At 41.2% G+C, this 27,556-nt stretch overlaps 4 protein-coding genes across 5 annotated transcripts in view; 3 read left to right on the top strand and 1 right to left on the bottom strand.

The window, feature by feature from the left end:
- The first annotated feature begins 276 nt into the window (after positions 1 to 276).
- On the top strand, positions 277 to 14,763 carry actl6a (actin-like 6A). Its single transcript, XM_083648193.1, has 14 exons — positions 277 to 416; positions 1,462 to 1,538; positions 2,119 to 2,293; positions 5,231 to 5,331; positions 5,915 to 6,012; positions 6,173 to 6,267; positions 7,360 to 7,481; positions 8,589 to 8,678; positions 8,887 to 8,948; positions 9,980 to 10,094; positions 10,755 to 10,835; positions 11,572 to 11,667; positions 13,730 to 13,816; positions 13,938 to 14,763. The coding sequence occupies exons 1-14, from the start codon at positions 392 to 394 to the stop codon at positions 14,016 to 14,018; spliced, it is 1,305 nt and encodes a 434-aa protein (XP_083504319.1). The 5' UTR covers positions 277 to 391; the 3' UTR covers positions 14,019 to 14,763.
- A 689-nt stretch (positions 14,764 to 15,452) lies between these two features.
- mrpl47 (mitochondrial ribosomal protein L47) lies at positions 15,453 to 19,550 on the bottom strand. Its single transcript, XM_083647032.1, has 7 exons — positions 19,416 to 19,550; positions 19,126 to 19,274; positions 18,282 to 18,342; positions 18,077 to 18,173; positions 17,257 to 17,387; positions 16,148 to 16,243; positions 15,453 to 15,756 (listed from the first exon to the last, which is right to left on the bottom strand). The coding sequence occupies exons 1-7, from the start codon at positions 19,547 to 19,549 to the stop codon at positions 15,648 to 15,650; spliced, it is 777 nt and encodes a 258-aa protein (XP_083503158.1). The 5' UTR covers position 19,550; the 3' UTR covers positions 15,453 to 15,647.
- A 253-nt stretch (positions 19,551 to 19,803) lies between these two features.
- ndufb5 (NADH:ubiquinone oxidoreductase subunit B5) lies at positions 19,804 to 25,073 on the top strand. The gene is made up of 6 exons (XM_083647745.1): positions 19,804 to 19,935; positions 20,431 to 20,513; positions 21,258 to 21,324; positions 23,428 to 23,489; positions 24,449 to 24,555; positions 24,874 to 25,073. The coding sequence occupies exons 1-6, from the start codon at positions 19,818 to 19,820 to the stop codon at positions 24,992 to 24,994; spliced, it is 558 nt and encodes a 185-aa protein (XP_083503871.1). The 5' UTR covers positions 19,804 to 19,817; the 3' UTR covers positions 24,995 to 25,073.
- A 1,055-nt stretch (positions 25,074 to 26,128) lies between these two features.
- usp13 (ubiquitin specific peptidase 13) overlaps positions 26,129 to 27,556 on the top strand; it is a gene marked incomplete at both ends in the record, with an annotated part of 34,354 nt that continues 32,926 nt past the window's right edge. For both annotated transcript variants that reach the window (XM_083648384.1, XM_083648385.1), the window contains one exon: positions 26,129 to 26,239. In XM_083648384.1, coding sequence (XP_083504510.1) covers positions 26,129 to 26,239 — 111 coding nt within the window. The remainder of the gene's footprint in view (positions 26,240 to 27,556) is intronic.

Below are 27,556 nucleotides of genomic sequence, written 5' to 3' on the forward strand. Positions count from 1 at the left end.
ATGAATATTTTTGTCATTCTCCTATATTGAAATGCCTTTTGCGCCACAATATAGCTGTTTTCTATAGCCTACTAGTTACATGTTACTTTGGTAAAAATGAATAAAATAGATACCGGTAGGTCGTGACTCGTGAACATAGCTTTTTCATCGCTTTCTGCACAGCAAAGCAAGACGTTTACTCACAGAAGCTTGATATCACGTCACGGGCAAAGACGGAAGTTGGGGAGCCGTATTGAATTCTGATTGGACAGCTTGACCAACGCAGTGTGGCGCTTGCGTTTGGTGGATCTATGCTAACAATTTTCTTTTGTTGTGATTAACCGTATAGCGGTTGTGATTCTGCTGTAATAATTCACAGAACGAGAAAAGTCTTCTTGTAATTATTTAGAGAATGAGTGGCGGGGTGTATGGAGGCGGTGAGTGAGATTTCATGTCAAAATATAATTACATTTTTAACCACGTTGCGTTTGTAGTTCTAGCCAGCAAGCTCAAGAGTTAGCCAGAGCTAGGTTAGCTCTGCTAACGGTTAGCCCAGTAGCAAGCCGAAGCTGCATTTATGTTAACATTGTTTGTACTGTTTACTCATATTAGAATATAGATATGTCACACTAAGTGCCTCGTCTAACGGGGTAAACTTGTCCCATAGATAAATGTGGTTAGCTAGTCGGTACAGCTAACGTTACCTAACGCGAACTACCGTTAGCAAATGAATGAAAGTGGGCTTGCCGATTGGAATCACATTCATGAGACATCCTGACCTAGGCTGTATATTTACAGGATTTGTATTATTTTGCATGGTCATTTTTCTTTGGAATGTGTAAAAGTGCCATTCTGACCATGGAATAAATAACTTGATAACTTGACTTATGAATCTTACGTTAACGTTACAGTGATCCGGTGTTCTCATACTTAACTATATTATTTACATTTGAGCCATTTCGCTGAGTGTAAAGTAAAAATAATATTGAAATCCTACAAGCAGCTAATGGTAAGGAGTGCACAGGTCAGACTTTAGTGCCCTTAACGTACAATATTCCCGTGTTTTAGCGGTTAGTGAGAAGAGAGTGTTTGCACCTTCCAGTGGTTTGCAACGTGGGGTCTCTAACTGATGAATGAATTGTTAAACTTAAACATTATTACATTAACAAAAAAAATACACAATTAGAGAATGTGGAATAAGATCATAGAATGTAGATGTAGATCATAGTTTCACTGATGTCTCTCTACCTACAATACAGATTTGAATGGAATACAAAATCATATCTAACAATGACTATTCGCATAATGTGGGTCCAAGAGACAACATATCATCAAACGGGGGTCTGTGGCCCTAATGTGGACTACGGTAAATTAGGGTCCACTCCTTGCTATGAAAAAGATTCAGGAATCTCTGGTGTAATCAATGTGAAGATGAATGTTACAATTCAAGACTGATTTGGAGCACTTGTGTCTCTTCTGCAGATGAGGTGGGAGCCTTGGTGTTCGACATTGGCTCATATTCTGTGAGAGCTGGCTATGCGGGAGAAGATTGTCCCAAGGTAAGTGGATCAGTCAAATGACCTGATTAACTATGTGTCTTTTTTTCTTCCTCTGGGCATCTCTTCATCCTCCCGTGGGGCAAACACCAATGTGGAAAGAAATGAGGTCTCTCACCCTGGAGACAGACAGCAAAAATTGAGTTCAGATCGTTCTGGAATACTTGCTTGCTTTTGATTTATATTTGCCTCGGGAAGAGATAGTGCTTTGCTCTTTAATAAATAAAGCACACGCCTTGTTTTTTTAACCCACTGATTCTTCATTGATGTGGTTGTGATGTGACTGGGGTGTGGACAGAAAACAAACAAACGTAGCAAAGTTGTACTTGCCTTATACATATTTTTTGTGTCCTGGTGTTTCACTGGACTAAGACGCATTGAATTATGAAAGTGTCGACTAGCAGCCTATTGTCAGTTGGCCAAACATCACAGATGGCAGAGTAACAGGTGGATGGAAAGGTAGAGAGGAAAATAGGTAAGAAACTGACCGGTTTAATAAGAGAAAGTAAATTGCGCTCATATTCTGCTTAAACCAGTGATGACACGTTACTCTTGTGTGGTGTTTTGTTGGGGCTGTGCTCAGGCGGACTTTCCCACGGTGATTGGTGTGACTGTGGACCGAGAGGATGGCAGCACGCCCATGGAGACAGATGGCGACAAGGGCAAGCAGAGCGGCACCACCTACTACATCGACACCAACCAGCTGAGGGTCCCCAGGGAGAACATGGAGGTCATGTCGCCGCTCAAAAATGGGATGAGTGAGTCTTTGCTCATGTGTAATGTGCATTTTAATGTTTCATTTATTTTCATGATTTATTCTTATATTTTTCCATTTCCCCCTTTCTCTCAAGTACCCCCTGTAGTACTTCCACGTACCCCTAGGGGTATGCGTACCCTAGTTTGTGACTTGTTGATGTAATTACGTCACACCGTTATATACAGTCTATGGTTACAGTGCTTAACGGTATGACATACTGTACCTACTGCAACAACAAGCATGGCTGAAAGCGGCTCCACAGCGGAGGAGTTGAAAAGGGGGAGTTACTATAGTGTGGAAGAAGTTTGGTTACAAAAGAGCATGTACAACAAACCACGGTAATATTTGAAGGCATATTTGAATATAAGGCAAACTGTTACATTCATCCTCATATATAAAACCATACATATTTTGTTGCAGTTGTATGTTCTTGAAATGAATAACATTATTTTAAAGTATTTTGTCATATCATCAAGAATATCGTTGTGGCAGAAATACCCTGAACTATCGTGACATTTTAGGGCCATATCGCTCAACCCTATTATAGAGTATAGACCAACATTAAAAAATTAAAATAAATAGGGGACTATAGGATTATTATTATTATATATATTTCTACAAGCATTGTAGCGATTATCCACTTGATAATTTGGGCTGACTTTAGCTATCACCTACGGTAATTCCCATAAATAAAGAAAAACAAAAAAGTAAATAATGAAAATATCAAAAACTTCACTTCACCTCACAATCCATAAATGAACATTTGTAGCCTGTAGTTTGAAAGTATATTGCCCTGTTTGTCATGGCCGCCTATCTATGATTTTTGGTCAGACAATTGACTTGACAGATGAATTCGTCATCACTACCCTGACTGTCACTCAATAATGAATATTAATGAGTATCTATAGACCAAAGAAACTCATTATTATCATGCTGTGGTGCCCTAGCTTGCTTCCCCATATACTGTAGTTTAGTAATAGAAATCTTTCTGGTCCACAATGGGGCAATTCATTCCACAGCAAGCAGTTCAATACATCAACATTAGAAAGATATAATCGCATATCACAAAAACACAATGTATGACACAATATAAATGTAAATCTATGCTGAGAAGAAAACCTCATGGTGGAAGCCATGCCCCTTTCCATCTTAGGTTTACCCCGTTTCTGCCTCCCAGTGATCATATATATTTTTTTTACCTCCTGCCTCCCAGTGATGGTATCTTTGTGTTTGCTGACTGTCGAGGCTGGAGTGGAGGATATTGTGTCTCCAGAGCTGTCCTTGGTGCTGAACTTGAAGTTTATGTAAAAGAGCAATTGAATAAAATCACCAGTCGCTGCTTTGACCTGAATATAGTTTCCAAGGCTTTGGTCAGGAGACACAGCACGTCCATTCACTACTGTCTGCAATTTCCTGTTTTCCTAATTCTCTGCCCAACTGTTTCCTATTCCTGTTTTGATGTCTTCTGTTTGATGTTATTTTGTTTCTCTATTTGACAACTGTTACCCAAAAGCTTTACACAGGGTTCATGGTCATGGAAAAACCTGGAAAATCATGGACATTTAAAATGCCATTTCCATGTCATGGAAAAGTTTTGGAAAAAAACAGCTTAGACCAGGGGTAGGCAACCCCTTTGATATGAAGTGCCATTTTCAAATTTGCCTGTCAACCATTGTGCCCAAGTTTTTCTTTTTAGCTCAAGGACCTGACATTGTCTTTCGCATCAACATTTTCATCTGCTCTCTGCTGCTTTGGAATGTATGGAAAGCATGGGACGCACCGTAAATATGGTCACTACAGTAAATATCATAAAAGACTAACTGCAAACGGCTGTAATTTGGCATTTCAAGATTTCTACAAAAACTCTCAATTGCGCACTTATTGCTACTGTCTGCTGCCGTGCCACTGGTTAAGGGTTAACCGTTAACCCTTCGCATCATGCCAGAGGTGGCACCCGACTTAGCTACTGCATCAACGAACTTCAGCTTTAGCTTTAGCTAATCGCTCCCTGCTAACATGAGTTCCTGTTGCCAAATCTCGCGAGAGTGTGTTGCTGAGATAGAGACATGTCTTCTTGAACAAGTTTAATTTTCTCCTGATCTGTCTGTCTGAAAAATGCCATTTTAGTGTCAGAATATTCAGAAGATATATGGCTTCGGAGAATGGGCCGAATATTTACTTGAATGAATATGGGGGCGAAATAATCTGAGATCACGTTGACTTTTGCCATTGACTCCAATAGACCCAGGCCTGCCGAAAATCTCTTAGTGGCCGTGTCCGTGAAACACCATGGGCAAAAGCCGCATTCCAAAATAACAGGAAGTGAGTTGAAGTTGGGCCGTCTTGCTTGAAATCCCATCGTCTTTGGTGTCTGTGTGAAGTGCTCCTGCCCGCTGACCTAGCTGATGATGCTAATCAGAATGTGCTCCAGTGGAGTTTGCCTGTGAGGCTATTTAGAGACAAGTGTGACACCAATCTTAATTGCAGCAGAACAGCACCGTGGGAGCACAGGCCCCCTCAGAGAGCTGACCTGGAACATTTGTGCCTGGTGCTGAAATTATTATCCAAAAAAGCTCATCATCGCTCTATTTTCTCCACCATCTGACCCAGCAGCATAGATGAAAGACAGGCATGCTTTGTGACGTCAAGTTTTCTGTAGGCTTATACCTATGAGCTCTAGATGGCTCATAGTTATGGCTTTATTTATTTTGTCTGAACTGGGACTGCCACATTATAGCAACACTTATCACATGCATAAAGTCAATGTTTGCTCTCTATTCGCATGTTTTTTTATGCAGGTTTCACCAGGAACTGTAAACTGATACTCAAAACCAGGTTTAAATGGAATCTGAAAAATATAGAAAACATAACTCCACAGTAATTTAACATACAGTATAACAAACTTCTCTCCTTGTTTTTTATCTCGCCCCTTGTGTAGTCGAGGACTGGGACAGTTTCCAGGCCATTTTAGATCACACCTACAAGATGCACTTCAAGTCTGAGCCCAGCCTGCACCCCGTGCTCATGTCGGAAGCCTCGGTAAGTCTTCAGCCGTTTAATCTGTGACTGTATACAGGTCATGTGCACAGGGTGTGAAATTACCAGCCAGCAGCCAAATGCTGGTCAAATTAGCTGGAAGACAAAAGTTAGTTTTGTGCCCTGCATGCACAAATCTGAACAGTAAAGAGCCATTCATTTTCTGGATTCACAATTTTGATTACACAGTGATTTATTAGGAAGATTGTTTTCTTGTTTTCAACCAGCTATTTAAATTTTTTTTACTTAGCCATGATCAGGGTATGAAATTACTATTGACCACCAGCAAAATGCTTGGAAATCATGGCTATGGCTAGGATGTTTCTCTACTCTACCAGCCATCACGAGCGGGCCTACCAGCCATCATGAGCGGGCCTATTCTATTCCAAAAATATTTGGTTGGCAAAATAATGAATTTGTCTGGGTGATTTTGGAATCCATCTGCCCCTGTGGTCAGTGGAAGAAAGAGCTCGTTGGTGGTCCTGATCACCTCTTTGAGAAATGTATCACTGATTTACTGTGTGTGTATCTTACAGTACCATGACCTGTTGCAAATGGGCTATTGACCTGTGTTTCATGTCTGCAGTGGAACACGCGAGCCAAACGGGAGAAGCTAACGGAGTTGATGTTTGAGCATTACAACATTCCCGCCTTCTTCCTCTGCAAAACAGCCGTATTGTCTTCGTATCCTTCACAATGTTACCTCATACACCTCCCAACAGAATGATGGAGTGAAGTGTGCTGCTTGATAATGGTCAGTTTTGTTATGACCAGTGTGTTGAACTTGGCTTCAGACTTGATATCTGATCTCTGTGGAACATTTCCTTCACTCTGAGTACCTAAGCTTTGCCAACGGGCGATCTACAGGTTTGGTCCTAGACAGCGGGGCCACACACACCACAGCCATTCCAGTGCATGACGGTTACGTCCTGCAGCAAGGTGACTGATTATTATAGACTATTGTCAAGGTGATCACTATTCACCTGTCAATTCTCCTTCAAGATTCAGTTTAGGGATTTCATTTGGTCTGTAAAGAGACCTAGGACCTATTAATCTAATGATTGATTAATTGATTGAAGTGTCATGCACTCCATGGTGCCCAACCCTCATGGGTTTACAAGACACCCATAAATGTACAGGGATGGGATTTTATTTATCACAATTTAAGATGATTGATATAAATGCTATAATTCAGTCCTAAATCATTGTAGATGCATCTACCTTTATGTTGCCATCTGCTGGTACAGGTGATAATTTCATTTCTCCCATGCCAATCAAGCCAGCTGTTCTTGCAAATGCTTTATCACTTACCTGTTGCCCTTAGGAATATTGGACAAGAATAATTTTTCAATTATACAGGAAGCTTGTAACCCCCCCCCCCCCCCCCACACACACACACACACACACACACATACACACCTATTTTTAACTCTCCCTTAATTTAAATCCCTTGACAGAATGGGTGGAGATGGAATTAAATCAGATTGTAGAGCAGAAAAACAAAGCCCAGAAGCAGGAAGATGTAACGGGAGACACAGTATGAGGTCTGACATCATATCCACCCTCAAATCATCACCTTACATTCAACAGAAGGATTTGGGAGGCAGCTTTTCAGGAAATGGCAACAACTGTGGCTCGACCTCAAGAGCTAGGCTTACAGCGACGAAGCCATTTGAGTCAGAGCCGCAGTGAAACACAAGACAGAAGAGAGTGCTGCAGGAGCCCAAAAAGGCATATTATAATATGATAAGGGGAAACTGTCACCCAGAAATCAATGAAGTAATTTTAGTTGGTGCGACTTGAGGAAAATGCTAATTTGGAGAATTGTATTACTTGGGCGGTCGTTAAGGACAAACTCATTATGGTCATAGTGGTATATCAAGTTGATTGTCTTAAGGTTGGTTTGTCATTGCAGTGTGTGAATGTGTTATATGGAAAGTACTGTGTGTTGGATTTTTTTTAAGTTGTCTCCACTGTGGTCCGTCTCTACTGTAGCTTCAATGTGACTTATATTATTTTTTCCTCTCTTAGGCATTGTCAAGTCTCCCCTGGCTGGTGACTTTATGAGCATGCAATGTAGAGAGCTATTTCAAGAGTTAAATGTTGAAATAGTCCCTCCCTATATGATTGCATCAAAGGTGAGATCTACTAAAGTAAGTCAAAACTACTCATTTCATTTTAGAGGCTTTCATCTCTCTCTTGGGATTGTTCGGCGCTCTTTGGTTGGGTTATATATTGTAAGTACTCCAGTAGTATTATGTATATATGGCCATGACATTCTTATGTTATCACACCAACACCCACAGTTTTGAACATGGTTGATCCACGTTTGTTTGATTTGCTTTTCATCATATCCATCTATCTTGTAGGTAGCATATTTCACGCTTCTGGTCAGTTTAGAACAAATGCAATAATTTGCTAATTGTATTTTGGCCGATTGACTTTGTGGTGAAAATATAACTAAGTGATGCAGTGTTTCATTTTGTTTTTTCACTGATATGACTGCATAAACTGGTTTCAAATGACCGTGGGTCTAGAAATTGGGGTTGAAGTACACTGACTGTTCAAAAGCTGCTTACGTTGAGTAAAATATAAATTAAATCTAATACTCATTCATTGAGTCCAAAGTAAACAGCTTGTGACGGCTTGGTGGATAATACTTGCAAATTGCAAGAGGTCAAATTCTGCCCAGGCTCTAGTAAAAATCAACATATAGTTGTTACCCAGTAAGTCTCAGAAGCGTGTCTCCAAATAAATGCATGGAAGCACATTGTGTTGTCTGCCTTTTCCCCCCCTTTTCTTCCCTTTCTTGGTTCATGTGTTTCCCCATATTACGATAATTACCGTGCCATGTCTAAACCATAACATTCTACATGCTAGTTAACTGCCTGTAAATGTTGTCTTGTCGTGATGTTAGCTATACTGACGTTTATGGAATTGGGTGTGTCTCCGTCTGTAAAATGGTATGGATTGACAGCTTTGTGCTAGTAATTAGAAGCTATGGAAAGCTGCACATTTGTAAATCAGATACAAACAGATCCTTATAGACAAGCAGGCCGTCTTCATCGGGGTGTTGTGAAGGCCACTCTCAAGCTTTCCAGTCTGAGGAAGTTTGTTTCATTCATTACTTTATAATCTGAACAAGCAGACTGGGAGCAGTGCTAACCAGTTGGCTGCCTTTACCAAGCAAGTGTCCTTCATGTCATCATGCTCCCCTGTAGACCAGCCACTGCCAACCACAGTGTTTTTCTCCATTGCAGGACGGTGTGAGGGAGGGATCCCCAGCCAGCTGGAAGAAGAAGGAGAAACTACCTCAAGTCAGCCGCTCCTGGCACAACTACATGTGTAATGTAAGCAGTCTAGACTCTTCTGTCGCTCTGTACTGTACTGTAGTAGGTATTGGTAACAGACCAGAACATTTGATCAGTGGTGGGGAGGTAGAAATTACAATAAAAATGTATATACATTATATATAATAATCTGATTATATCCTATATTTTGATTGAGAAGTGTTGTCTTGTTGAACTTGCACCAACTCAACTCTCTTACTGTCTGCAGACTGTGATCCAGGACTTCCAGCAAGCAGTGCTGCAGGTGTCAGACTCGCCGTATGATGAGCAGTAAGAGAGTTATTTTGCTTAAAATTATATTTCACTTTAGCACACAGGTAGGAGTTCATAATTTGTCTGCTAGGGACCTTGTACTGTAGTTGCAGCCACTTTTCGTTTTGTATCAATTGGTCGTTGGGTCTAAAAATATACTTCTAATGACACATTCTGACATGGAAAAATAGGTCCAGGTGATGTTATTATGTAATTGGATTATGTAATGTGTTATGCATTTCAGATGTGAGTGGTGTCACATGATCAAGCAGTGACAATATTTGGGGTTATTACACACAGGTTTTTATTATAGACTCAATTCTGCCCAGCCAGTAAACCCAGTCTGTTATTTCTGAATAACACACCACTGTTTCACATCTAATCAGTCAACAAGTCTGGACCATTCTGTTGATTTATGACCAAATTAAACAGAAACACCTTGTGCTCGTTGGTGACTGCAGACAGTCCTGCTGGACCCTTGTTTTGGTGCAAGCTTGTTAATTAATGTAGATTGTAATAATAACATTTCGAATAAACATTTTGTGTCAAATGATTAATGTATTTGGTAATTTCCTGTGTAATAAGCAGGCCAATATACACCGATCTGGCCATTATTGCAAAATTAGCCTTAACTGGGTGATTCAAGACCCCAACGCAAAGCAGAGTCAGAGTTTCTGCAGCTTCTGAAAAAGTTTTAAAAAGTTTTAAATCATATTTAAACTTGAACATGTTCTGAATGCAGTTAAACATGTAGTTTTAAGTCTTAAATTCAATTCTTGAAGCTTTTGGTATTTCATTCTGTCATTAAAACGGTATTTTAAAAGTCTTAAAATTGAATTTAACTAGATACATCTTGCAGATACCCTGTTGTTGTCATTACGTAACTGCACCTGAGCTACTATGGATGTGTCCATCCATGCTAAACACTGAAAATATTCTGACAGGATGACATTTCACTTAAATCCCACAAGATAACTAACTCATTATCCTTCTGGGATAAATAAAATTGTCTGAATCTGAATCATTATATGGCTCCTCTCTTTCCTCAGGGTTGCAGCCCAGATGCCCACGGCGCACTATGAGCTGCCCAATGGCTACAACTGTGACTTTGGGGCAGAGAGGCTGAAGATTCCAGAGGGGTTGTTTGACCCATCTAATGCAAAGGTGAGAGGCGGTTAGCACAAAATACTCCACTAGCCAGCAGTTTTATTCTGGTCTAACAGAGATAAAAGCAGTCAAACATCTCAGCTTATGTCTAAAATCGTTGTCTTTCTTCGGCCCCAAGAAATTCCAAGATAAGTTGTTGTTGGGCCACATACTCTGATACTGTTATCAAAATGAGTCTGGTGTGAGTTGATTCAAGCTTCTAGATGTATTGATTAGTGTGTTAGGTATTAGAGCTGGGTTAAAAAAATATATAACGATATCGAATCAATATTAATTTGAAGGAACTATTCATGAATCCCAATATCAATCTTTTAATATAATGGCTTTTCCCGTCAATGCCCGAAGCGTTTACCCCGTTAGACGCGCGTGGTTTGGTTCTTAGTGCAACAAGATCTCGTAACCATCTGTAAACATTAATATTTTTAATAATGCACCAGGTTAGAGGGTTCCTTGTACAATTTACAAAATTAGTTATTTGAGAATCTCTTTCATATCCAAGCAAAAGTGGTATTCTATTGTAACTGAAAAATCTTATCGAATCGGAAATCAAATCAAATCCGGACCTTGTGTATCAGAATTGTATGAAATCGGGAAATCCGTGGCGATATTATCAATGAGTTGTGTGAGTGTAATTGTTTGTGTTGTCTGATCACACAGGGCCTGTCGGGGAATACCATGTTAGGAGTCGGTCATGTGGTGACCACCAGCGTGGGAATGTGTGACATCGACATTCGGCCGGTGACTACAATACTTTGTGTGTGTGTGTGTGTGTGTGTGTGTGTGTGTGTGTGTGTGTGTGTGTGTGTGTGTGTGTGTGTGTGTGTGTGTGTGTGCAATTGCTATGGCTGCTGCAGTGTGCTAGCTTTTCTATGAGATGCTTGTGTTTACATTTACATTTACATGATACATTGATCATTTTACATGATGCTCTCAAAGGAAAAATCCACCCTCTGATACTCAAACACTTGTAGATATCAATTTGTGATGCATTCCAAGAGTTGTTTTGTGATGATACAGTTGTAATTTACTTATTTGTTGTACCCATTCTTTCTCACTTTCTTCTTCAGTTAGTGATTTGCTTACATTTAACAGAATGGAAATTAGTCAACGCAAATAGCGGGTCTAGAAAGAAGAACCTATTTGTGCGCCCCCGCCCCCCAAGATACAGTTCTTGTTCAAGAACACATTAACTGGATGCCTTGCTTTTGACAGACTAATTGGTTTTTCTGGTAGAGTTGCAATTTTCATGCATTTTTCTTACTCGTGAAGTAACGTTACGCCCTCTGCTGGTATAAAAGTTAATACAATATGTGAGCTCTGGAGAAATGATACACGTCGCCTAGTTCTTGGGATTGAACCTGTGACCCTTTGTAATTCGGCCACCCTGCTGCCTTAAATGCATTGACGTTGAGCAGTGTGTTGCATTTCAGTTCTGCACTTCAGACTCATAGCAGAGCTTTGTTGTGTTCCTCAGGGTCTGTACGGCAGTGTGGTGGTGACTGGAGGAAACACACTCATCCAGGGCTTCACCGACCGACTCAACAGAGAACTCTCGCAGAAAACCCCTCCTGTGAGTGACGCTCAGTTATGCTGCTTCTGATCATGCATTTTACTTATAGTCTTTAACTTATGGACCAAGTACTGCTGCTACTATAAGTACTCTGGATTTTACACACTCTTCTCAATCGGAACTAGGCAACTTCACACATTGGTGACTCCAAATGTCAGCAAAGAGCCAACTATTTGAAAGATTTGAACTTAAGAAATTCAGTAATGTGACGTCAGTAAACTGCACACAGCAGGTTTGTTTATTGCTTACGAAAGGGATGAAAGGCAAAAGACCTAATGTTGGTGAGTCCAGCTTTCTCTGGAAAGATAATTGGTAATTCCAGCTTTCTCTGAAAAGATAATGTTGGTGTATCTCGCTTTCTGTCTGGACAGAGTGCTCTTGTGTTTTGATAAGTCTTCCTATTGGCAGAACATTTTGAACATACCTGACACCAGAATTTCATTTGGGGCCCTTTTCTCTGTTGCAACCCCTCTTTGTGATATAAGGCGGTTGCATTTTTTTATTATTATATTTTGGGCATTTTGCCGTTATTAGACAGGACAGTATTGCAGACAGGAAAGGTAGGGAAGAGAGGGGGGATGATGCGGCAAAAAGCCATGGGTCAGATTCGAACCCGGGCTGGCCGTGGGAAGAACTAAGCCTTATGGTACCAGGTGAGCCGCCACGATGCCAAAAATGGGTGCATTTTTACATACAAATCTTACCTAGTGCAGCTTTTCAAGGAACGCTTCACTACTGGGAAAAATCCAGATATAGCCATGGCTATATATAATAGGGATGTCATCTACCGTAAATTCCGGACTATAAGCCGCGGCTTTTTTCCCGTTTTTTGGCCTTTTTTTGCCCCCTGCGGCTTATATAACGGTGCGGCTTATCTATGGATTTTTCCAGCAAACGGCCACTCGGGAACCTTCAAAATCTATGGATGTTGGTATGAGGCAGAACGAGAGCAAGACAGACATTATGAGAGCGAGACCCTGATTGGATGATGTTGCAAAAAATGTGCCTCGCGACCTGATTGGAGCACTGTGCCACTACTCTCTCTCAGCCACTACGGTAAAACACCCTCCCTCCTCCCTCGCTCCGGGGGGAAAAAGGCAGCGATTGAGCCTGAAAGACAGTCTGAATGAAATTGAATGTAACATTCCCAATTCTATGTATTACATTCTAAAAAACTAACAGCAACATTTTGGAAGGCTAAGCCACACAACTAGCTCGTTGTAATCTAACATCATGCTTCAAAAGATGGAGAACTGGCTGTGTTACGACGATGGCGGCGATTGAGCCTGAAAGCCATGTCTGAGACAGTAGCGAGACAGGAACAACAACAGCAGCAGCAGCAAAGGATCATGCACAAACCCGAGACGAAAGGGACTGTCCGTCAGGGCGCGGACGACTGTGTCAGCAACTCCCTCCCGACTACCAGGAGAAAATTACAAACTTCGGCGAATTCACACAAAGAAAGATCAAGGAATATTCCATCGGACCGGAGCAGATCATAAATATGGATGAAGTGCCTTTGACGTTCGACCTGCCTCTCACTAGGACTGTTAACAAGAAAGGTGAATCGTCCATCATGTTGAGAACCACAGGTCACGAGAGAACGAATTTCACTTGTGTTCTTGGCTGCACAGCATCTGGAGTAAAGCTCCCGCCGATGGTGATTTTTAAGCATCTCACAATGTGTGATTTTGTCTGGGGATTAGTGACCTGACTTTTGTTTTGTTGAAATGTTAATAAATGGGAGCTTCCCCAAACAGCCATCTCTTTCCCGACAATCCCCTCTGTGCACGAAGCCTTACATATGGTAATTAAACATCAAAACACCCGCGGCTTATAGACCGGTGCGGCTTATATATGTAAAAAACAGTCAACTCTGCAGGTGCGCCTTATAGTCCGGAATTTACGGTATTTGTTTTTCCCCCTTGAACACACAAAACTCCCATTCATTTCTCACGGGTTGATATTTCTGCTTGTATGTGTTCCTGATCTACAAATACATGAACATTGAACTGAACATGACTGTGTGCTGGAGTCTAACATGTGGTGTATTGATCTCCAGAGCATGAGGCTGAAGCTGATAGCCAACAACACTACAGTGGAGCGCCGCTTCAGTGCCTGGATAGGAGGCTCTATCCTGGCTTCACTAGTAAGGACACACAGCAGCCACAGCAATATTTTCCCAGGAGAATGTCAGTTTTCCTGCGTTTCTACCCTTGTTTTGTCCCGATCACATCCGTGATATGAAACATGTTTTCTTTGTCTACCAGGGAACCTTCCAACAGATGTGGATCTCCAAACAGGAGTACGAGGAGGGAGGGAAACAGTGTGTGGACAGGAAGTGCCCTTGATTTGACCGACAGCCCCCTCCCCCCGCTCGGCTGCTCTCTGCCACAAACCCGTCACGTTTCGTTCACCTCGGACCCTGGCCTCAGGAACACCCATGGAAGATTGCAATCGTTTTGTATGTTTTTCTTTTTTAATAATGATCGGTATATTTGTCTGTCTTTGGTTTTATGTAGAAATCAGACTATGAACATCTATCACAAACTGTTGCAATGGAGAATTGGGGTTGAGTTCCTTTGTTCAGGTCATTAGTCACATTGTCTTGTTATCTTTATATCATCTGTGTCTTGTGGAAACCTTGTATCTTCAAAAAGTCTGGAATTGAGAAAAAAAACTGCTTGATTTTGCTACTTAATGTAAATTTATTTTTTCACTTCAGCAGGTTTGGTCCAAAGATCATGAAATACTATCTACATGTGGGTCAGAGACACTTTTTGATTGTTAAACCTAAGAATTGCTCAATTGGTTATGGTTACACAAGGTTTCTGCAGGACACTGACAGTATAAAATGTAGGTCATAAATTTTGGAAAGTGTTCGCGTACACTTTGTACAGTTGGAGGTGAATGTCGTCGTTTGTCCTTCAGTCTTTCTCTTTTCGTGAATAAGCTTGTCATCACCAAACGCCAGTAAAGTCTGTGCTTATTGGGGTGAGATTGTCACTTCAAATTAAATCTGTAGTATTTAATATCCACTTTTGTTTTTATCATTGGCAATGTATGGTCTTTTGAAAATAAAGTCCTTTTTTGTTACGTGAGTTCTTGTATAGTTTTGTGATGCTAATTGTAATGGGCCCGGCCTATAAAAACAGTCCTCTCCTCACCCAAAACCTGGTTTACTGTGCCAGGAAAGTTGGATTAGTTAGCCGAACGTTTCTAAACCAGCATGTAGCTTGATTTGGATCTGAATCTGTGAAATTAAACTTGAATATTACATTATCTTATATCAGTCGTACATAGTGCTTGCGACTTGTTTTACAAAAATTCACAAGTGGTTTAATTATGTCATGACTTTGTAAACCTACCTGGAATAATTCTGACAACTTCTCATTCTCGATTCCTGTTTTCTCTGCAAAGGAAATGAACTAAATTGGACTTTAATTCCAAACTTTCTGCCTAAGACGGACATATGATTCCATATCCGAGCAAACTGGGTATACAGCTCCAGTTTGAACAAAGCATTCTTTAGAGATAGATGACAGTATCATAAACCAGGATAATTCAGTTGTGTAAAAACCCATTTCTAAAATGCCTCCAGTATTACATCTATTGGATGTTGTGATACTTGGACCTTCACTATTCACCTCGCTGACTAGCACCATAAACATTTGTTTAATATTAAGTAACAGAACACAACAATACATTTCAGTGTAGTACAGCACACATGTATATTGTAGAAACAAATAACAGCTGACCAAATACACTTAATGGTGGGACAACAATTTTAATTAATTTGAATTGAGCCAATTCAGATGGCTGAATGGAGAAGAAGCAAGATGACCAGAGCCGATCCACAACAGCTCAGCAGATGAAACGTGGAAAAGGAATTGCGTCTGGACACGTCGTGCCCGCTGGATCGTAATCCACCAACAACTCTGTAGGCTATTTATAGAATGGGAGACTGATATACGTTCACATCACGATGAGGCCTTCATAAGAGGAAACTTCTCCTCGAGTATGTGCAGCTTTTTCTTCTCTAAGCTCGCCTTTCTGGTCTTCGCCCGCATGTGCTTCTCTATACGGAGCCTGCAAGACAGAACATGATGATGTATGAGGAAAATGTGTGTTTTACCTTGGCCCAAAGATAATTGAATGCATTTAGCGCAGTGGTACACAACCTTGCCATACTCAGGAGCCACATTGACAAAAAAAAGAACGTTGCAAGAGCCACAATTAAAAAAAGTCCCTTTCCTATTTATTTTTATTTATTTTAGGTAAGAGCCACAACTTCCCATAAAGGAGCTGCATTTGATTGTAGAACCTCGTGTTGAGTATCACTGTGCCTTTCTAGATACTCAAAGCGCTTCACATCAGGGAGGCAGGGGAATTCAACTCATCCACCACCAAAGACGCTTAAATTATAATTATTATAATTTATTACACCAAATAAAAGGTGTGATACTGAGCTGTGTCTTACCTCACGTGTGGTTCGACAAACTTTGGTGTGAAGAACTTCTTTCGCTTGAATCTTGTGTTCATGTACCAAGGAATGACATGCTCTCTGAATCGATACCTGGGGGAAAGAAGATAAGTCACATACCGTATGAGTGATGCCATTTCCTGTGTTTCATTCTCTCAAGACCGCCTCTTTGGATGTTTAATTCATTGCTCCTTCATTATATGCCATACTTAATGTCAGATGACCATTTCTGGAAGAGATTTGATATTCTGCAGGGAATATTATTCACTCTGCCTGACAACGTACAGGCAGGTCGCAGCAGAAGAGGTGATCTATAGTCACAGAGTTAAGGGTCCCCATTATTCCCCATAGAGGAACTATATATATACGGTATATATATACATTTCTGCAATAACTGTACTTATGTGTGTTTACTCTACTAAGGTTAACGAAGTGGATGGTTTTAACCAGGCCAATTTATATTATGCTCAACGATGTTTAATGAAGACACTGTTAAAGCTTTGTTTGAGTGGTTACATAATATAAAGTAATTTCATTTTCAAAAATCCATCCTTTACCTTTGGGGATTTTTTTGGACTAACTCCATTCGACCCATTACAACTAGACTTGGTCTTGATTGACTCCCCTCACTAAACTATTGCTCAAATCCTGAGCATCTGAGGCAAACAGAGTTCAATATTGTGACTGTTCTCGCTGTGAACACAGAGTTCAAATTCATTAAATAAATAAATACCCTTTTAACTAAACTACATTTATCATAACATCATGAGGAGCATTATTATTTTCCTGGGCACAGTATATTTGAAAACAAAACCATGAAAACTATAATATGGGACCTTGAACACAACACACCTGAACCCCAAATTTGACTAATTTCTCAATATTGGTTTTGACCCTGAACATGACCCAAACCTGTGTAATTGAATGACAGCTTTGTCCCAGCCTGAACCCACTAGGAATATATGTCAAGCGCTCTGCTCAGACAGACCTTTTGACATGGCCTGGTTCCCCATTCCCAGAAGGTAAACTGAGTTAAAAGGCTAATTAAGGGCACTGTATTTCTTCCTGGGTGTGGGGTGTGTTGCACAGTGAGACTCCGGCCTCACCACAAGATTTGTCCAAATACGTTCCTCCTCCAGGCTCCAGGCCGGCCCCGCTCCTGTCCTGTCTGCAGCAGGCGCAGGGCGTTCTCCCTCTCACTCACCACCGTCTCCAGCCTGATCAGAGAGCGCTCAATCTGAGGAGGAGAAAGGAGATTTGTTCCCCCCAGATCCCAGATCAGTTATACTTTCACAATTCCCCCTCCCAAGCTGTCCCGGTCGTTGCTTCACCCCCTTCTTGTTGTTGTCGAGTTGTAGACTAGCACATGCTTCCTCTGATACATGTGCAGTCGCCAGCCGCTTCTTTTCGCCTGTCAGCGAGGAGTTTCACTGGCAGGACATAGCGTAACCCCAATTGTGCCTGTATGGACGCCTGACCAAGCCAGAGGTAACATGGAAGCTCGAACCTGTGACCCTCGTGTTGGTAGGCAGGAAATCTATCGCTGCACCACCCGGGCATATCACTAATTACTAATTACAATTAGATCAGAAACAAACAGGAGTTTTATTTGAAAATGACAGTTACACTTTATATTATCATGCAGTTTGATGTGATGATCAATTTGATTAGATGATTTTACATGTCATTATTTCTTATGATTATGATGATATTACTTTTGTTCATATCACACAGTCCTACCTTAGAGTAACAAGGGTAATTGTTTTTCAAATGCCAAAATGGCAATTGAAATAGGTAAATAATTGTTTAATGATAGGGAAAGGGAGCAGGGATGTAGTGAGAGTAGTGGCCTGCACATGTAGGGAATATAGGCAGGACTCAAACGCTACAGTCGTGTTGCAGACATCAGTTCCACTTCATACCAACCTTCCTTAATCTTTCTGGACTGGGCATCGGAACTCTTTGCCTTCTTGCCTCCCGCTCAATTGTAAGCAGCATGTTCTTCTCTTTCAGGAGCACATACCTGAAATGAGACGACAGTGAATGAGACTAATTCAGCGAGTAGAACAGTTTAATATTGCGAGGCAGTAGAAACAGTGTCATTAGATACACACATCACCACAGAGCCTACCAGAGTTTGTGTAAATCTTCATTGCTTTTTGCTCTCAGCAGTTTGGCGGTCCATGGTGCACCTGAAAGGCAGAGTTAAATGCTGCCTTCAAGTGCAGTTGGAAAAATCACAAAGCATATTTGAATGACCTAACAAAATGCTAAATACGCCTGGGAAAGTCAGTCTTTTGATACCAGTGGCCAAGACATAGGGGAAAATAGCAAACAGCATGTGAGACATCACCTTGAGGGGAAAACAGCAAACAGCATGTGATCCATGTCAGTAACTGATGGTAGTTGTGTATTTTATCATTCTGTTATTAGTCTCTCTCAAGCCAGGCTCTTCTACAATCTTCGAATGCTCCATAGTGCAAATTGTGGCAGACAACGCGTCTGTTTTAAGAGACTATTCTGTTATTGTTTAGCATTTAATGTAAATAATTAGACGTAGTGTTGTTGCAGGTTTCTATTGTTGCTCTTTAACTTTTAGTTAACACACATTTTTGCACATACTTGAAGAGATAACTGAAATAGTATGTAGTCTCGGGATTATTGATGCAGAAGATATAATAATGTACGTTTTGGCTAATAAATTAATTTAAACATCAATATCATGCCTGATTTGCATTGTCTTCTCTTCATTCTGCCAGTACAGCACATGTGGTTTGATTTTTTTTATACAATTAACAGCCACCAAAACAAAGCACCTGAATGCACCTCAAGTGGCATTTACAACTTTATACCAGGAGCCCTGAAGGCAGCACAAGTTCCATTCATTTAACGCTAGTTTTCGGCTGACCATATCCACATGATTCGAAGCAATGATGTTATGATATCGTATAATCGTATTATATAGACAGTTTTACCTGACTTCGCTGTGGTCTCTCCCCAGTTCTCAGGCAGGTCAAAGAACTCATCCAGTCCCCTCCTGCTGATGGTCGTGTGCAGGGCTCGACTCTGAGCCACAGAGCCGGTGTGACAGTGCCAGGACGGGGCTGTGAGGGAAGACTTTAGCCTGGTGTATGCCAAAGTCAGAAAACAAGACGAAATGTGATTGATCTGTCAACGTGAACGAGCAGCAGCGCTAAGACAGTCCTCTATGAACACCGTGTCTCTTTTCGCAACATATTTCCTGTTACTGTACTTCCACTCTTACCTGGAAAGATGAGACTGGCATTTGGTCAAACTGAGAGGAGAGTGCTGAGGTGGATGTATCGATGAAGATATCCTGAAAACGCTTTGAAACTGCCTGCAAAGAGTCAAAACGCGTCCTGCTGAGGTCGCCGCCATCTTTGTCGTAAGCCTTCACACATTACCCATCATGCATTTCTCCTCAAAATAAATAAACAAATAAATAAATAAAGTAAGAGAAGATATTTAATTGTTTAACATTTTTCTAATGATATATACACGGTGTTACTATACGAATTATAACAACACAATAGCTAAAACAAAACTACAATTAAATGTATGCCCTTTGTGAATATGGCGTCTTCGGCTTCACTTCCCCGTCGACCAATAGGAGGTGGTGTTGTTGGACTGTCTGCCCACAGCAGTGATGGTGGGCATGAGTGTTCTGCGGTCTGCTGCTGCCTTTGCAGCCAGGCTAAACCCTCTGAAACATGGGAATACTGCGTCCAATTTACTCAGCAGAACCATCCCGCGGGCAGATAAAGGTAAACGACACCTAACAGTTTCTATGGTGACAGGCTGGACCCTAAAGGCGGCTGTCTGTTGTCATGACCTTGTGTCGGGCTTGTTAGCATGCTAACGTTAACTAGCACTGGCTGTCAAACTTCAGGTCCTGTCAACAAAAACAACAGTTAGCTTATTCCTCTCTGCCCGCTAAGTAATGACATCGTTGTCTTTCCTTCCAACGCAGTAAACAGAGTTCTTATCATTATTAAAACGAAACACTGGTGTAAGGTTAAAAACAGTTGTACTACTAATGAGGAGGTCAAACTCAGGCAGTAACGTTAGTCAGATAAGACAAGTTCAGTGGGTGGCACGGCAAGATTTCACTTTGAGATATTACCGTAACTGCAGTCGTAAAAGTGTTGGTAAGTTTGGTCAATGAAGGAATCAATAGATTGTCTACTTTTGAGCTGCTCAGTGCATGGCAGATGGCATTGGCATGCCATATGACAGGACCTCCTGCCTTTGTTTTGCAGTGGCAGTCCGTTGGGGCCATGGCAAGTCAATGTTTGTCATCAAACCCAGTGACTACTATGACAGGAGGTTTCTGCGCCTATTGGTGAGTATTTAAGTATTTTCTCATATATTTTCTCTTCCCAGTTAGGAAGGAATCTCAAGTGCTCATCTTATAGAACAACAGTTAGTCTCTCTCAAGCCACTATCTCTTCCACAATCTTCGAATACTCCAGAGACAGTCTGCACTTTAGCCTGTTAAAATTTGGCCAGAGGAAGTTGTCATCTTCCAAAAAAAAAAAATGCCAGTCGTATAATAGAAGAGTTGCGACATCTCTGTTGACTCCAATGGACACGTTTTTTACATTGCAAAAGGAACTTTTGGGAAGTAAGGTTCTGGATTAAGGAGCGCTGTTGAGTTGCAGCAGAATGGACCGTTTGTGATGTACTTTGATTTGAAAGGGTAAGACGTTTAAATAATCAAATTGTATATTATAAGCTTTATTTTATGCATTCAATAAACATAGCGCAAGTCCCCTTCCTGGATCCGCATTTTGGACTTCCTTTGTCACAATCTCTTACTACTACACCACCACGCTGAAAAATGCTTCAGACTGGAGGAAGTTTGATGGTATTTGACCAATCACGACACATGTAAACAAAACCGAAGCAGGTGATTGGAGAAATTAGCGGATGTCCCGCCTTGACCAACTTCCTCCTCAATGCTCAATGAAGTACAGACGGGTAGGCGGAAGCATTTGGAAATTAAAAGAGCCAACGCATCTGTTTTAAGAGACTAAACAACAGTAGAACATTTCAACATTTCATTTTGTCTTTTCTCTTTTTACAGCAATATTATGTCCTGCTGACAGGCATTCCAGTGGCTGTCATTGTCACAAGTGTGAATGTGTTCATTGGTAAGTAAGCACATATTTGTGTGTGTGTGTGTGTGTATTTTTTTGTTTTTATGCCTCCGCCGGCGATAGCCAGGCCGGAGGCATTATGGATCCGGGTTGTCCGTCCGTACGGCTGTCCGTCCGTATGGCTGTCCGTCCGTACGGCTGTCCGTACGAGGTTCGTTAACGCGATATCTGAGGAACGCCTGGACGGAATTTCATCAAATTTGCCTCAAACATCGACTTAGACTCGAGGATGATCTGATTAGATTTTGGTGGTCAAAGGTCAAAGGTCAAGGTCACTGTGACCTCTCGAACGCCATTTTCAAGCTTGTTAACGCGATATCTCAGGAATGCCTTGACGGAATTTAATCAAACTTGTCTCAAACATCGACTTGGACTCAAGGATGAACTGATTAGATTTTGGTGGTCAAAGGTCAAAGGTCAAGGTCACTGTGACCTCTCGAACGCCATTTTCAAGCTTAACGCGATATCTCAGGACTGCCTTGACGGAATTTAATCAAACTTGTCTCAAACATCGACTTGGACTCAAGGATGAACTGATTAGATTTTGGTGGTCAAAGGTCAAAGGTCAAGGTGAGCTCTCGAACGCCATTTTCAAGCTTGTTAACGCGATATCTCAGGAATGCCTTGACGGAATTTAATCAAACTTGTCTCAAACATCGACTTGGACTCAAGGATGAACTGATTACATTTTGGTGGTCAAAGTTCAAGCTCACTGTGACCTCTCACACACCCAATTTCCAAGCTCTGTAACGCAACATCACAGGAGCGCCTTGACGGAATCTCTTCCAATTTGCCTCAAATGGCGATTTGGACTCCAGAATGAACTAATGCGGAGGCATAAGTCCGCGTTGCGGTCGTTCTAGTTGTTTTTATGCCTCCGCCGGCGAAGCCAGGCCGAAGGCATTATGGATCCGGGTTGTCCGTCCGTCCGTACGTACGTACGTACGTACGTACGGCCGGCCGTCCGTACGGATGTCCGTCCGTACGGATGTTTGTTAACGCCATATCTGAGGAACGCCTTGACGGAATTTCATCAGATTCGCCTTAAACATTCACTTAGGCTCAAGGATGATCTGATTAGATTTTGGTGGTCCAAGGTCAAAGGTCAAGGTCACTGTGACCTCTCGAACGCCATTTTCAAGCTTGTTAACGCGATATCTGAGGAACAACTTGACGAAATTTCATCAGATTCGCCTTAAACATTCACTTAGGCTCAAGGATGATCTGATTAGATTTTGGTGGTCCAAGGTCAAAGGTCAAGGTCACTGTGACCTCTCGAACGCCATTTTCAAGCTTGTTAACGCGATATCTGAGGAACAACTTGACGAAATTTCATCAGATTCGCCTTAAACATTCACTTAGGCTCAAGGATGATCTGATTAGATTTTGGTGGTCCAAGGTCAAAGGTCAAGGTCACTGTGACCTCTCGAACGCCATTTTCAAGCTTGTTAACGCAATATCTGAGGAACAACTTGACAAAATTTCATCAGATTCGCCTTAAACATTCACTTAGGCCCAAGGATGATCTGATTACATTTTGGTGGTCCAAGGTCAAAGGTCAAGGTCACTGTGACCTCTCAAACGCCATTTTCCTGCTTGTTAACGCGATATCTCACGAATGCCTTGACGGAATTTCATCAAATTTGCCTCAAACATCGCCTTAGACTCAAGGATGATCTGATTAGAGTTTGGTGGTCAAAGGTCAAAGGTCAAGGTGAGCTCTCAAATGCCATTTTCAAGCTTGTTAACGCGATATCTCAGGAATGCCTTGACGCAATTTAATCTAACTTGTCTCAAACATCGACTTCGACTCAAGGATGAACTGATTACATTTTGGTGGTCAAAGGTCAAGGTCACTGTGACCTCTCACACACCCAATTTCCAAGCTCTGTAACGCAACATCACAGGAGCGCCTTGACGGAATTTCTTCCAATTTGCCTCAAATGGCGATTTGGACTCAAGAATTAACTAATGGCGGAGGCATAAGTCCGCGTTGCGGTCGTTCTAGTTGTTTTTGTTTTATGTGACTCCAATAAACATTTGAGATTAAGTTGAATGATATTGTTAATTGAACTGGAGTGTAATTGTGCTTTCAAGGTGAGGCAGAGATGGCTGAAACCCCTGAGGGATACGAACCTGAGCACTGGGAGTACTACAAGGTATACAGCTAGCTTTTTCTGTCATTACAACTCCTTTAGAAATGCTCATAATGTTTGTCACTGCTTTGAAACATAATCCGGGCAAATAGATGAGCTTTAGGGTGCATTAGCTTTGGAATTGGCAATGGGCACCATACTGTATATATGCATAAACAAGCTTTAAATTAACAGTTTGTAAAGTTTGCCTCCTGTGAATTTTTCATGGGGATGCTGTCTCTAATGTTATTGATAGCTCATAAGCTGTGTCCACAGCAAGAGAGAGTCATGAGCTTCAGGCTGTGCGTGTCTGTCTGTCTTTGGTTAGTGTCTTTTGTGTCTTAGCAGCTTTTAAGTGATATAAAAAGGTACAATTTTACAGACTGCATCCTAAAAGGACAAGTTCACCCAAAAAAGACAATTCAGTCATTATCTACTCACCCCCATGCCGGTGGAAGTTAAGATGAAGTTTTTTAGTCCACAAAACATTAATGGAATTTTCCAGGGAAACAGAGTTACAGCATTCTCCTAAACAATTGAAGTGATTGGTGACCAACTTTCAAACATTTTGAGCACCACAAGCCGAGTGCCATCCAGTTCCATTGTATTGAAGAGAAGGCAGAAACTCTGCAGCCAAAAATATGTATTTTGGATTTTAGGTTGAGCTGTCCCTTTAAAGCGAAAAACCGACTTTCAGCTCACAACTTCAATTGTTTAGGAGAAAAACATCACTCGACCTTCCACCAGCATGGGGGGGAGTAGATAATGACTGAATTTTCATTTTTGGGTGAACTTATCCTTTAAAGCAAGAGAACGTCTTAAGATTACATTGCAATATGCACATGTGAAATGATTAAGGTAATACTGCAGTATTTTCACAGAGAGCATTTTGAATATCCCCACTGATCTTTGTTCAGGTATCTTGGAACACAAATTAGTTGGCAGATATTGAGTGTTGGCGTGTGCCTTCTCTGTGGTGGCAGCATCCTATCAGCAGGTGGATTGTACGGACCTTATACGACTCCCCAGTGAAAGACTATGAGAAGATGATGGCTGCAATCCAGATAGAGAAAGAGAAGGCAGACATGAGGTGAGTTTTATATTACTGATGTGTTGCAGATCATGTTTGCAAAGCCTCGTCATTTACCGATTTTTCGGCTATATGAATCGCGAGTGACCATAAAACATTTGACTCAGACTTAAACAAACAAAATGTCGATGATCACTCGTGATTCATATCGGCTTGTGGCCATGCTTAAAACTCCATACAGATTTTAAAAAACGTCTTTATGGAGAAATTAATAACGAATTCACAGCCTAAGGTCCCGGAAGTGGGTGTGACTTAGGTACTCTATTACAGAAGTATTGTTTTATTAATCATGTGTTTGTGTGTTTTTTTGTTCAACAGAAAATCACAGCTGGATGTGCGTCGTCACATGAGGCAGAAGGGCGATGGTCCTTGGTTTCAGGTGGAGACCATCGACAAGAATATAATTGACAACAGTCACAAGTCGACACCTGACCACTAAACCTACTGGTCGATGATGGATCTCACTATTTGTAAATTTTTTCCCTCTTCCGTAAATAAAGTATCTGTATGTACTCGGATATCGTGTCTTGCAGTGTCTTTACTAGGCTACAGTGTGCCAAAATGTTTCTGCAAAAAAAAATCAGCTGGCTGTCTTCACCTCGATTTAATTCTATCTAAACTACATGGAGGTTAGCAGGAGATATATATATATATATATATATATATATATATATATATATATATATATATATACTTTTTTGTCTTTTTATTAAGTGCATTTACCCCACAATAACTTTATGCAGTATCAAAACAACACAGGGCAAAATGAGGACACATGGCCAGAGATTTTGTTTTGGGGACAAATGTTTGCACCACACCAGCTTCATTAAATTTGTTGCAATGGATGGAATCGTCCACTTGGTGGCACAGTTAAGCAGACAATAATTTGTGTCTGTTGGGCGAAATTGCCCTCTAGTAAAATAGAGGGACGTTTGACTGTTGAAAATACATATTGAGCAACATGTGCCAGACCTTTCCCCCATTGTAATTTAAAAAAAAATCGTTAATTTGCTAATGTTATCTTTCTTGTCTTTGTTATGTTATTCTAGTAGACAAATTGCCTTTGCTTGTATTGATTTTTTTGCCTGAAAATTTGCTTTCACTTACATTGAGTTACATTTTATGTATGCATGGTGTAATAAAACAGTTTTATGAGAAATGTATGAAATGCAAATGTAATGATATTACATACATTCTGGAAGGGGAAACAAGCAGGCGGTTAGTGTGTGGTTCATGAATCAGTGGTGGGAGGGACCTTTCTATATTTAAATAAATAAATGCGCGTCAGTAGGCAATGCAATTCCTGCGCAAGTCAATACCTTTTTTAAGGGGGGAAACGCATAAAGAAAACATCAGCCAAATGATCTAATAAAGGTGTTTATCTCTGCGTTATTTAGATATTTTCCTCGTCCAGCAGCGTCACCTCCCCCGTCGTGGCCTGGCTGGCTGGCTGGAGGAATGTGGAGAGCGACGCTTTAAAAATAGCATCCTCTCTGACAGCTCAGCGCAGGCTGTCTGCTCGGTGACTCCCTCTCACAGGCAGCATTGTGGACCTGGAAGCAGGAATGCGAACATGGCTACAGACCTCGGAGAGCTGCTGGTCCCCTACATGCCCACCATCAGAGTGCCCCGGACAGGAGACAGGGTTTTCAAGAGCGAGTGTGCCTTTTCCTACGACTCTCCAGTAAGTCCACCATACTAAATAATATCTGTCTGGGAGAGAATGTGTAGCAGTTGCAGTCTACTCACACCCGAGTCTGCTTGGCCGCCCTCATAATAACACGTGAAACGCTGCTGTGACGCGCTCATGGCCACCTACCTTCCTCTTGGACTTGGAAGGAAATAAATAATTAAATGTTGTTTACATCTCCAGAGGAATGGCCAGGGGCTTTCCTTTGTGGTGCAGCGCGTCTGTCTGCGACGCAGACGCGCAATTAAAGCCAATAAATAACACCTGCCTATTGTCAAAATCTTCTGTTTTGGCTGCCATGTTTATTACACCCTAACGGGAAATCACTACAATATTCCTATCAGAAAGAAACGGTGTGCGCGCTACTACCGCTAGTAGTGAGTACCTCGGTTTTTATTCACCTATGTAACATAGGATATGTTATCACTATAATATTAATTATTAATCCTATAAGGAATTGTAGTGTATGGTACGTAGTAGCCTAGTGATTTAGTGACCTAATCTCCGATGGTATCCCTACATGTGTCTGTCGTAGGATATTTCTTTTGAATATCTTAGTATTCATATTCCTATAATGACCTAGTGTATGGTGGTTATTCAGGTTATATGTAGTAGCCATATATACACACACACACACACACACACACACACACACACACACACACACATATATATATATATATATATATATATATATATATATATATATATATATATATATATATATATATATGGGTTAGCCTGGCTGGCAGTGGACTTGGAGGAAAACTATGTTGTGACCAACTGATCTGGTATCAGTGAGTTGATATCATAATCTTCTCATAATCTGTCTGTAGTAGTCTCAGGCATGAATGAGACGGGAGGAGGTTTTCCACCCGAAACAGGCCTTCATAGAGGATGTGACAGACTTGTAGTTTTACTTTTGAATGTCAGAACCCATAGACTTAATGAGATGGCAGATTTACTTGTCCTGATGATCGGTGACAGACTGCACGAGGAATTCTGAATGTTGTCCCTAAACACAATAAAAACACTTTCTCGGCCGAAACCAGTTTGAAAGGTGACTCAGCTGTCTGGAGTTCATCATGTCAGTTTGAGGACTGGTTTATTTTTATCCTCTGTTGCACTGTTGAAGCTCATATGTCACTCTGAGCCACTTAAAGGGTTGTCACACAGTTTTATAAGGCCTACCCTGATTGCAGATGTAGCCGGTTACTGTAGGTTTGAAGGGGGTTTCTTCATTTTGTCCCAAACAGTCAATGAAGCAGGCCCTAGTTAAGCAGCAGTTTAAACAGCCAGAGTGTGACTTTA

The sequence above is a fragment of the Poromitra crassiceps genome (genome assembly GCF_964638095.1).
Source record: "Poromitra crassiceps genome assembly, chromosome: 12".
Taxonomy (NCBI): Eukaryota; Metazoa; Chordata; class Actinopteri; order Beryciformes; family Melamphaidae; genus Poromitra; species Poromitra crassiceps.

Bases quoted from the DNA above. Each gene is read 5' to 3' on its own strand.
- actl6a (XM_083648193.1), top strand. From the start codon at position 392: ATGAGTGGCGGGGTGTATGGAGGCG. The intron at 6,268-7,359 runs GTGACTGATTAT...TTCCTCTCTTAG, and splicing joins CGGTTACGTCCTGCAGCAAG to GCATTGTCAAGTCTCCCCTG. The intron at 8,679-8,886 runs GTAAGCAGTCTA...TACTGTCTGCAG, and splicing joins GGCACAACTACATGTGTAAT to ACTGTGATCCAGGACTTCCA.
- mrpl47 (XM_083647032.1), bottom strand. From the start codon at position 19,549: ATGGCGGCGACCTCAGCAGGACGCGTTTTGACTCTTTGCAGGCAGTTT. The intron at 19,275-19,415 runs GTAAGAGTGGAA...GGCATACACCAG, and splicing joins TGCCAGTCTCATCTTTCCAG to GCTAAAGTCTTCCCTCACAG. The intron at 16,244-17,256 runs GTGAGGCCGGAG...TCTTTCCCCCAG, and splicing joins GTATTTGGACAAATCTTGTG to GTATCGATTCAGAGAGCATG.
- ndufb5 (XM_083647745.1), top strand. From the start codon at position 19,818: ATGGTGGGCATGAGTGTTCTGCGGTCTGCTGCTGCCTTTGCAGCCAGG. The intron at 20,514-21,257 runs GTGAGTATTTAA...CTCTTTTTACAG, and splicing joins GGAGGTTTCTGCGCCTATTG to CAATATTATGTCCTGCTGAC. The intron at 21,325-23,427 runs GTAAGTAAGCAC...TGTGCTTTCAAG, and splicing joins AAGTGTGAATGTGTTCATTG to GTGAGGCAGAGATGGCTGAA.